The sequence below is a fragment of the Galeopterus variegatus genome, unplaced genomic scaffold, assembly GCF_000696425.1.
Source record: "Galeopterus variegatus unplaced genomic scaffold, G_variegatus-3.0.2 Scaffold274, whole genome shotgun sequence".
Lineage (NCBI taxonomy): Eukaryota > Metazoa > Chordata > Mammalia > Dermoptera > Cynocephalidae > Galeopterus > Galeopterus variegatus.
The window spans coordinates 576,091-587,235 of NW_007726385.1; the positions used below are offsets into that span (position 1 = coordinate 576,091).

The 11,145-nt window shown below is 51.4% G+C and overlaps 1 protein-coding gene across 3 annotated transcripts in view; it reads left to right on the plus strand.

The window, feature by feature from the left end:
• TMEM184B (transmembrane protein 184B) overlaps positions 1–11,145 on the plus strand; it is a 51,757-nt gene that overhangs the window by 19,019 nt on the left and 21,593 nt on the right. For 2 of the 3 annotated variants that reach the window (XM_008566890.1, XM_008566891.1), the window contains exons 2-3: positions 5,963–6,212; positions 7,808–7,973. In XM_008566890.1, coding sequence (XP_008565112.1) covers positions 6,021–6,212; positions 7,808–7,973 — 358 coding nt within the window. In that variant the 5' untranslated portion in view covers positions 5,963–6,020. Of the gene's footprint in view, positions 1–5,933; positions 6,213–7,807; positions 7,974–11,145 lie in introns of those variants that run through there. The other variant, XM_008566892.1, reaches the window with a different exon arrangement.

The following is an 11,145-nucleotide window of genomic DNA, read 5'->3' on the forward strand; positions in this document are numbered from 1 at the left end:
GCACTCTCCCAAGTGAGCCACAGGCCGGCCCTTATTGTGGTTTTAATATGTGTTTCCCTGATAGCTAATGATGTTGAACATCTATTCATAGGCTTATTAGCCATGTGTCTGTTCCTTAATGAAATGTCTGTTCATGTCTTTTGCCCATTTTCTGATGGGGTTTATTTGTTTTCTACCATTGAGCTTCTTGAACATTCTCGATATGTTCTAGATGCTAATCATTTACCAGATGAGACTTGCAAATATATTCTTCCACTCCATGGCTTGTCTTTTCATTCTCTTTCACAGTGCAAAATTTTTAACTTTTCCTGAAATCCAATTTATAGTTTTTTCCTTTTATGGATCATGCTTTTGGTGTCAAGTCTAAGAAACTTGGCTTAGCCCTAGGTTTCAAAGATTTCTTCCTATGTCTTCTAAAAGTTTTATAGCTTTACACTGTACATATAAATCCGTGATTCATTTTGAGTTAGCTTTTGGATGTGGTACAAGCGTTTAGGTTAAGTTTCTTTTTTTCTTTTTTTTGCCTCTGGATGTCCAATTGTTTGCTATTTGTTAGGAAGATTATTCTTCCTTCATTGACAAGGAATTTTATTTTTACATATACACAATGCCATTATCACACCTGACAGAATTGACAAGAATTCCTGTGTGTTATCTATTTCAAAGATGTCTTTTAATTATTGGTTTGTTAGAGCATCAAGGACCCAAACAAGGTCCAATTGTTGTGTTTAGTTAGGTTTCTCAACTCTTTTTCTGTAACAGCCCCATCAACCTACTCGTTTTTAAGCCGTTACTTTGCTGGATAATCAGGGTCATCTGACCTGTAGTCTATGCCACAGTCTAGAACGGCTGCTCATGGTCACCTAGGCTGTTCTGCCGCCCTCTGTGTTTCCTGGGTACTGGTGGTTACTTCTAGAGGCTTGCTTAGATTCCAGTTCATGTTTTGGCTGTGAGTCTTCCGTAGGTGGTACTGTGTGCTTCCCGTGCATCTTGTCAGCAGGCTGGAGACATCTGCTGCCCATCTCAGTGACATTGATTTTGACTGTGGGTCCAGAGGGTGCCGCCTGATTCTTCCATTACCAAGTTCCCCATCAGCCTTTCACCTAGTGGTTTTATCGTCCATATCTACATCATTCTTTTTATTAGGAGTTGCAAAATTCTATTACTCCGCCTCCATTTATTAAAGGAACTCTGTAAACCAGAACTTTCCCTTGTTAATTATGTACTTTACACTGAAATATTGTAGAAGAAGAAACTGAGGCTCTGAGAGAAGTCATTTGCCCCAACTTGTAGGTGGTTGCATCTGGTGGGAATCCTGCTCAGGGACTTCAGAGGTGAAGCTTGATTATGTTATTAGAGGACTCTGCCCAAAAGTCCCTACCACTTGGACGCCTTTCCTGGCCCTCTTGGCCTTGGCCAAACCATTTGTTGCTTCCTCTGGGCTCCTGTAGTTCTGGGCACTCACCTCCCAGCAGTGCAACAGAATGAAGCCTCCAGGTCACCGCGTTGCATAGCACAGGCATGTGGAGGAGCCAAGAGCTCCTCAGGGCTGAGGCTGGGTCTTCCAGAGGCCTCAGGACATGTTTGTTAGAAAGATGGTTCCAGCATGTCCCCTCAGGGCAGAGGTTTAACATTGGGTCAGTTAAGAAAATAATGGGGACCTCCCAGAGCAACTGGAATTCTGAGCCTCAGCCTGTTTATCACCCCCTCAGGGATGTGTGGACTGTATTGAAAATGGGGAGACATGGAGCCCTTCCCCAGGGGAGCAGAGGAGCTGTGCCAGGCCAGCTCCCCGCTTGTTCATAGGACCTGGGCAGGCAAGAGCTTCTCCCCAGTGGGTGTCTGTACTGAGTGTGGAAGGGTCAGACCCCTGTCTCCATCCCCTCGCCCCAGTACACACCTAACAGCTCGCAGGCCTGGCGATGTGCACAGCAGATCCTGACTGAGTACGTCCGAGAGCCTCGGTGCGCCCGCTTCAGGGAGGCACCCAGCCCTGTCTCTCTTGGGCATCAGGGACCATGTGTCTGTGAGTCAGAGTATTGCTCTAAGTGTTTTGGGGGGAGAATTATGAAAACCCTCACCATTTGGTGTCACCCGGGGAGGCTGTAAAACCAAGTTCTACATCGTTTCCCTCAACTCTAAGATGTGGATAACGTTATTCACCTCAAAGTTGCTGTGAGAGAACAATAAAGCAAGGTTTGGGGAAATGGTCTGTAAACCCCAAGGGCTACCTGAGAGTGAAGCAAGTGGTTTTAAATCCCAGGTTATTCACCTCAAAGTTGCTGTGAGAGAACAATAAAGCAAGGTTTGGGGAAATGGTCTGTACACCCCAAGGGCTACCTGAGAGTGAAGCAAGTGGTTTTAAATCCCAGGGCCCCAGTGCAGAAACATGGCCAGCGTGGGTTGCCTGCAGAAGCACGCCCTGCCCGTGTGGCTTCTCACCCCTTCCTGCCAGAGGAGTCTGAGGCAGTGGCAGGACAGCCGTGGCCCCGGCCTGTTACGAGGCCCCAAGTGGGAGGGCAGCTCATCCACATCCCCCCACTTGGAGGGAGGTGGGGGGACAACGTGTTTATAGGACCTGGGTTTGAGTCCTGGCTCTGATTTGGGGAAAAGTTACCCACCCTCTCGGGTGAATTTCTTCTTGTGAGCTAAATGGCCTACATACAGAATGTGAGAGCCCTGTGATGGTGAGGGCTGCTTGTGTTACCAGGGACACTTGAGTGTGAGTGAGCAAAGCCCCAGGAAGAAGCTGGGCCTGGAGCCTTACGCAGATCCCACAGCCAGGGCAGGAGCCAGGCTGCAGTGGGTGCCCTTCTGGCAGGGAGTCTATGCAGGGGGCTTTTCAGCACTGTCTTTATTTATTTATTTTTTTCACACCTCCTTTAATTTAAAAAAAAAAACAGCCTGTGACACACCCCTGCCCCTCGACTGGAAGGTGGAGATTTAAGAGTATTTGTACTTCCTCTGGCCTGTGTTTATTCATTTAATTTGGAATGATAGACAAAGATGATGATTTACAATCTAAATCTTCTTTTTTAAGAAATATTTCTGGCACTGGTTTTCCATTTTGCAACCATACTTACAGGAGTTATTATTAGGCTTGTCACTGTGTCTCTTTTTCAAAGCTTTCCACCAGTCTTTATATAGACACCTCCATTTTGGAGTTTCTTTATATAGGTGTCTTCTCCATTTTGGAGTTTTTAATCTAGATTTACCTCATGGTTTGTGTGTTAGAGATCATTTATATGTAGGAAAATAGAAATGTATAGGGCTCTCTCCCCTACGGTACACACTTACAGCTAAGAGCTGACTTGGCCTAGATGGTGGCGGAAGATGCTGGAGATGTTGGGGAGGAGCTGGGGCAACATTGGGGAGCCTCTTGGTCATAGGGTCAGGGGGAAACCCACCCATTGGTGTCAGTATATTCTGGCTTGAATCGCAGCTTGCAGACTTGGACTGTGAGAGTCATCTGGGCTGACCTTGGGGTTCAGGCCGAGATGGTTAGGGTTTCAGATTTGGCCATTTTTCAGTCAGCAGCAGAGGCCCTCTGGGGCCCAGGGAACATGCGCCAGGACACAGGGCCTGTTGGTGATGGAGCTGGCCAGGCTCTTTCCAGTGTCATGCTTGGCACTTCGCATCTTTTAAAACTGTTTCCTCGTTTCATCAGCTCAGGTTGCATTTGTGATTTGGGCAGTTATTCTTCTGTGTCATCTGCCGTGTGGTGTTGACTAGCCTGTCAACGGGGAATAGCACTGAAAGGGACCTCATGGGGCTTGCACACTGTGGGGCTTGTGTGCCTGTGGGTAGTGGGAGTGGCCAGCCCTCCTGTCTTAGTCCTTTTGAGCTGCTGTAATAAAATACCATAATGGTTCATTTCTCACAGTTCTGACTGAAAGGGACCTCATGGGGCTTGCACACTGTGGGGCTTGTGTGCCTGTGGGTAGTGGGAGCGGCCAGCCCTCCTGTCTTAGTCCTTTTGAGCTGCTGTAATAAAATACCATAATGGTTCATTTCTCACAGTTCTAGAGGCTGGGAAATCCAAGATCAAGGCGTGGGCAGATTCAGTGTCTGGTGAGGGCTGCTTCCTGGTTTATTGCACCTCCTTGCTGCATCCTCACATGGTGGCAGGGGCACAGCAGCTCTCTCAGGCTTCTTTTATAAAGTCACTAATTCCATTCATGAGGGCTCCACCCTCATGACCTAGTCACCTTCCAAAGACCCCACCTCCTAACACCATCACACTGGGGATTAGGTTTCAGCATCTGAATTTTGGGGGACAAACATTCAGACCGTAGCACCTCCCGAGAGCACATCCCAGGTGACCATGGTGGAATGGCTTTGCCCTTTCACAGCGCTTCCAGCTCCAGCTGGGCATAGGCCCCTGTTTGTAAACTTCCAAGGAGAACCCTAACAACGGCTGCCCTTTGGGTGGTGTCTGGGTTACTTTTCAACATGAAATCATTTATTTGTTCCCAGGGATACTGAAGTCACCACTAGGAAGCTCCAGGCTGGCACGATAGCCCACCTGAGACCCAAGTTACTTTCCTAGAAATGCATTTCTTCCACAGAAATGCCTTCCTGAGTCCTACACCCCAGCCTTACCCCCTGCCCCCCCATATGTCCCTTTATGCCAGTTTCCTCAACTCATTATGTTGTTCTTTGCTTCTCTGTGAGGTACCTCAAATTCTTTTTGAAATAAGGGGTGAAAATCAACAGGTAATAAAGTTAAGCATTATAAATGGCTTGGGCGCTGGGCTCAGTGCTGAGGATTCAGAAACAGAAATGGGGTTTTGCTCCAAAGAGGAGGTGGGAGGATAAGCGTGAGCAGATGACAGAGCGCTAAGGGTGCAGGAACTGGATGGAAGCGTTTGACGGAGAAGGCATGTGGGGCAGGCTCTTAGGAAGGGCGGTACATGCACCCAGTTAAAAAGGATAAGCGGTTTGAAGGAGCACAAATTGGGGAAGAGCCTTAAAGTCTCCAAAATAACACAGTTGGATGGTGAGGAATGGGTGTCAGCCATTAGGGGAATTGGGGAGAGATGGCAAAGGAAATGCAAACCCTTTGAGGAGACGACCTTAGCAATCAAGTGCCATTGCTAGATTGGAGTGTGAAGATGTCCGTATCTAGCAGGTACCTCTGAATGCCTGTGTGTCCCCACCACTGTTCCAAGTGCTGCCGATGCAGTAGTGAACAGAATAGAGTCTTATCCTCAGGGGCTTTGCCTTCTGATAGGGGCTTGGGTGCAGGTTAACCAATATATGAGTAAATGTAGTTAGTCAGAGGGAGTCAGGTATCATGAGTGCTCCAGAGAAAAACAAAGCAAAGGGGTCAGGAGTGCTTGGGCGAGGAATGGGCAGTTGAGGTAGAGACCTAAAGGATATGTGGGAGTGAGCTACATGGCTGGGCACACAGCCAGTGGAAAAAGGCCCTGTGGCGGGAGCAGGCTTGGTACATTCCAGGATCAGCAAAGAGGCCAGTGTGACTGGAGTGAGTGATCAAGATGGGAATTGTAGGAGCTGAGATGACATCAGAGAGTACTGGAGGTCCCATCAGCTTTTATCCTGTCTGGCTAAGGTCTTAGAAGGCTCATAAGACTGCTGTGTGGGGATCGGACAACCAGGACAAGGGCAGAAGCAGAGAAACTGGTCAGGAACCTGTTGCATCCATCCAGGGGAGAGACAGTGGTGGCTGGGGCCAGTGTCACAGCTGGGGTTGGGGTGAGATGTGGTCAGAGGGTGGATCTGTGTGGGGATCGGACAACCAGGACAAGGGCAGAAGCAGAGAAACTGGTCAGGAACCTGTTCCATCCATCCAGGGGAGAGACAGTGGTGGCTGGGGCCAGTGTCACAGCTGGGGTTGGGGTGAGATGTGGTCAGAGGGTGGACGTGGAGACTTGGAAGATTCTTTCCAGTACTGCCTCTCCCCTGGGAGGAGGCTAATGGTGTGATTTCTTCTCTTTAGGCTAGCTCATCTCCTACTCCAAGGGTTTCTCTCAGGGGGTCTCCTGCTGTCAGGCACCATGACAGTGAGAGGGGCTGCGCTGGCCCCAGATCCAGCGTTGCCCACGACCACAGCAGCTTCGCCCAGTGTCTCCACGATCCCTGAGGGCAGCCCCACTGCCATGGAGCAGCCTGTGTTCCTGATGACAACTGCTGCTCAAGCCATCTCCGGCTTCTTTGTGTGGACGGCCCTGCTCATCACTTGCCACCAGGTACTCAGACCCATAGGGGACCCTCTAAAAAGTTCTGAGGACTTTCCAGTCCAACAAAGTATTAGGCTGCGATAAGAAATCAACCCCAAATTCTCAGAGACTTCGCCCACTAGAAGCTGATTTCTTGCTTGCATCCCTGCTCAGGCCATTGCGGGTCAGATTCTGTCTAGTGGCTCCAGCATCTTGCAACTTGAGAGCATCATGCATATGACAACTGGGGGTGGGAGCTGGGGAAAGCACTATGGATACTTAACCGCCTCAATCCAGAGATGACACCTGTCACTTCTGCTCACATTCCATTGGCCAGAACTAGTATCATGTCCAGCCTGAGCTGTAGGGAGCCTAGGAATGGTGGGAGCAGGCGGATGGCAGGGACTTCTTTGCAGATGAGAAAATTAGAGCCTGAGAGGGACTAGCCTGGTCACGTGTAAGTTGGTGGCAGAGCTGGGCTAGAAGTCAAGTCTTTTCATCCCCTATACTTGTGGCCCCAGAGGAGACTGATCTGGCTGGGACAGGCCTTGGTGGCCTGAGGAGGAGGTTTGAAGGTTGCCCAGTGAAGAGGTGTGAGTCTGTTCGAATTTCCCAGTCAGCCCCTCGCCAGCTGCCCTGGGTCCCCATCCCTTTTAGGACCCATTTACCTCCAAGGCAGTTGGCTCATAGCAGACGGGGAATATTTTGTTCTTTTCCTCCCCAACCCAGGGAGCAGCTGGGCCAAGTGTGATGTCATAAGAACTGGGACGAGACACTTGGGGGCTGCTGGGACTGAGGACCATGGCTAGAGCAATTCTTGGCATTTCTGTGTAGCTTTTAATTTTTCCCCTGCTTTCTAAGTTGCATTTCATTCTCCTAACTTCCCTGGGAAGCGGAGGTGCTGCCTCTGGTTAACAGATGGGAGAATGAGGCACAGTGTGAGGATGTTGCTGTGGCCACTCATCCAGGAAGCACGTCACATTCCATAGAAGTGATGCCCCATCCTTTCCGCCCTCAACACCATAAGCTGAGGGACAGGGCAGGGTGACCAGACAGCTGTGGTTTAGCTCAGTGCTGCTGCTGTAAACCCCAGAGGCCAGGCTTTTAGGAAGGCAGAGAGGGAACAGGACATCCACACTGATTGAAGGTCCAAGCTGCATGAGAATCCCTAGGGAGCTTGTTAAAATTGTGGATTCCCTGTCTTTGCCCTTGACAACCCTGTGGTCTCAGGTGTGGTCTCACAGTCACCTGTATCTGCAAGGCTGGCCTTTGGGCACCTACGTTCACTCTGCAAGGGTTGTGTGTCCCCTTTGGTGTGGTTCTCAAAACAGCCCATGATGGGAGTTTTACCACCAGCATTTTACAGAGGAGGACTCGGGCTCAGGGTGAGTAACTCGCATCAGGTCATAGAGCGATAAGTGGCAAAGCTAGAGTCAAAACATGCTCTCATGTGGAGCAGAGGAAGAGTGGGGACGGCGGGCTCCCGCTGACCCCACTCAGGGTGAGTAACTCGCATCAGGTCATAGAGCGATAAGTGGCAAAGCTAGAGTCAAAACACGCTCTCATGTGGAGCAGAGGAAGAGTGGGGACGGCGGGCTCCCGCTGACCCCACGCTCTGTCTGCAGATCTACATGCACCTGCGCTGCTACAGCCGCCCCAACGAGCAGCGCTACATTGTGCGCATCCTCTTCATCGTGCCCATCTACGCCTTCGACTCCTGGCTCAGCCTGCTCTTCTTCACCAACGACCAGTACTACGTGTACTTCGGCACCATCCGCGACTGCTACGAGGGTGAGCTCAGGGTGGGCACAGGGAGGGCTGTGGAGTTGGGGGCCAACGGGGACCGAGGGAGCCACACGCCCACCCTCCTGCCAGGTGTCTGGGACCAGAAGCCCCTCTCGCCGAGCTCCTCTCTGTAGGACCTCTGAGCCTCACAAGGACTGGTCTTGACCCACCCCTCGCTTCTTTACCCACTTCAGGGCTTCTGTCCCACATTGACAGGTAATGACAGGTGTAGCCAGAGTCTCACCTTGTAGGTACCTAGAAGCAGAGACCCTCCACCTGGGTCTCATTTCCCAGTCCTGGCATCTTGGATTGAGGGGTGGGCAGCAAGTGAGTGGTCCATTTGCAGACAGAAAGCCCAGGTAACCCCACGTGCAGATGGGTAGGGATTTATCTGACGAAGCAGGGCTGGACCTCTGTCCTCATGTGTTAATTCTAAGGGCTTTGCCCTGTGAGGTGCTCTATTGTGCCACCCAGGAAGGGGATGTGCTTCCTTTCAAGGGCCTCAGTTCTGTGTGTGGAGTAGAAACATCACCCGCTCCTGTACTGAGCTCCACCCATGGGCTGGGCTCTGGGATGCAAAGAGGAAAAGCCAGCTCTCACCCTCCCTCCCCTCTGGGAGCCTGTGGCCCCTAAACAGTCACCACAAGGAGACGAGGAAGCTGCTATCACGGGGAGAGAGGTTGTGGGGGAGCTGTGTTGGGTGCTGGCCTGGGCTGGAGGAGAGGTCAGCAGCTGGAGAGGGGATTGCACCGAGAGGGGAGGACAGGGACATGTGCAGCCCTGCAGGCCACACAGAGGAGTTTAGATTTTCTTTGCTACTGTTAATGCACAAAAATTGGATGAGCTTGAAATTTCAGGTTAGAAAAATCTCCATGAGGAAAGAGAGGCCAGAGGCCCTAAGACAGGTCACAGGCCTCGAACAGGCCAGTAGGGGTGGGCTGGGGGTCCTTGAACTCAAGATCCCCACTCTGATGCCCACCCTCTTCTCACTGCTGTGTGGTTTCCTGTCTCCTCCCTATGCCTGCACTGCTGGTTTTGGGTAAAGTGACCAGACATGGCCATGCCCAGCAGTTGTCGGCTTCTCTCACCTGGAGGGCTTTACCCCTGGGCCTGGGCCCCATGGATGCTGGGGTACAGCATGCTCAGTCCCCAAGCAGCTGGAGCCTCTCTTCCTGCCCCACTTTGAACCTTGTGCGTCTCTGAGGACTTGCAGGGCACAGGAAATGGAGGCACCTAATAGGAGTCCATTGTGCCGCCCCCAGCCTTTGGCGCCTACCCCTCGCCCTCCACTGCAGCCACATTGGCCTCCTTTCTGCCAGAGCACAGCAGGCACTTCCCAGCCTTGGGGACTTGGCATGTGCCATTCCTCACTTGTCTGGAAAGCTCTTCCCCCGCTCTGCATGGCCAGCTTTCTTTTCATCCTTTAGTCTGTTCTCCAGTGCCGCCTCCTCAGGGAGCCCTTCCCTGCCGCCATTGCTCCCAGCACCCTGTCCTTGTCCTCTACTGCTGGACCATGGTTTGTGGTTACCTTGTTCACTTTGTGTATTCCTGAGTAGACTGTTAGCCATGAAAGAGCAGGATCAGGCAGGTAGCCTATGCCTAGACAGGTAGGCACATGGGAAGTGTTTACTCCATAGTTTTTGAACGAATAAGGAACCTTATTAAATGCCTGCTGTGTGCCTTGCATTCTTCCAAGTGGGGTCTCATTGAATTCCCAGGCGCCCTCCTCCCAAGCTGGTGTTCCCATCCTGCTCTTCCAGGTGAGGATACTGAGGCCGGGTAGGGGCCCTCTCAGAGTTTAACTGGGGCTCTAGTGTCTGATGTTCCTGGAAGCAGCATTGTCCCCAGGGAAGCCTTTGGGTTTCTGGGGAGCCATAAAGGCTGGGATTGGGGAGGGGCGGGGCTGAGAATCCTTTTCCATTTAGCTGCCAGCCTCGCATGGGAGCAGCTTCTGCCCACCTGGTTCCTTCAGAAGCAAAAGGCTGTTGGGGGCCTCTCCTGTGTGGTCGAGGGGCAAGTGTGGTAATGTTGGCTGGGCCCTGAAGACTGTGGCGCATGGAATAAGTGGGGGAGCACAGCCAGGGAGCGGCAGCAGATGGCTGGTGGGCACCCCCACTCCAGAAGCCTCTTTGTTCAGGCCCTGCCTGTCCCGACCTGCCTCCCAGCCTGGGTAAAGGTCTTCGCAGGAAGTCTGCCGTCCTGTGAAGCACATCTCCTAGCAACACTATTATCTGCCCAGCCTGGCCTCTCCAAGGGAGTTTACAAACAGCAACAGCAGCTGCTGCGAAGTTCAAGCTGCCCCAGAGTTCACCAGCGCCATGTCCGAGCCAGTGGGCCTGGCCCTGCCTTGCCCTGCCTTGCCCCTTCCTGCTCCTCCACTCTGGGGCTCTGTCAGGAAGAGATGTGTAACTGCCCCTGCAGAGTCAGTGATGGGGGTGTCCCTTAAAATTCACATACAGCCCCCATTCGCTCCCCCTCCCATCCTTCCTCCTCAGTGCCCCAAGACCCAAGGAGGGACCAGGGAGGGAGCGGGAGCAGACTGGGCCAGAGAGCTCTTATTTCACATCCAGCCAGCCCACACCAAGGGCCGGCTCACAGCCAGACATAGCACACACATTTCTTTTTTCCTTTTTTTAAAAAAATAAAATTCTGGGCCGGCCCGGTGGCGCACTGGATAGTGCGCCGCTTGGGAAGCGCGGCGGCACTCCCGCCCGAGGGTTCGGATCCCACATGCAGACCGGTTCCTGCTCACTGGCTGAGCGAGGTGCGGGAGCAACGCCGAGGGTTGCGATCCCGTTGCCGGTCCCCGGTCCGGTACAGGGGCAACACTGAGGGTTGCGATCCGTTGCCGGACACGGAAAAAGACAAAAGACAAAAAAAAATAATAATAAAATAAAATAAAAAAATAAATAAAATTCTTTTTTTTTTAATAAAAAAAAAAAACCAGGGCTGGCTGGTTAACTCAGTTGGTTAGAACACAGCCTTATAACACCAAGGTCACAGGTTTGGATCCCTGTACTGGCCAACCACCAAAAAAATAAAAAAAAATTCTTTTTTTTTAAATAAAAAAAAAAAACCAGGGCTGGCTGGTTAACTCAGTTGGTTAGAACACAGCCTTATAACACCAAGGTCACAGGTTTGGATCCCTGTACTGGCCAACCACCAAAAAAATAAAAAA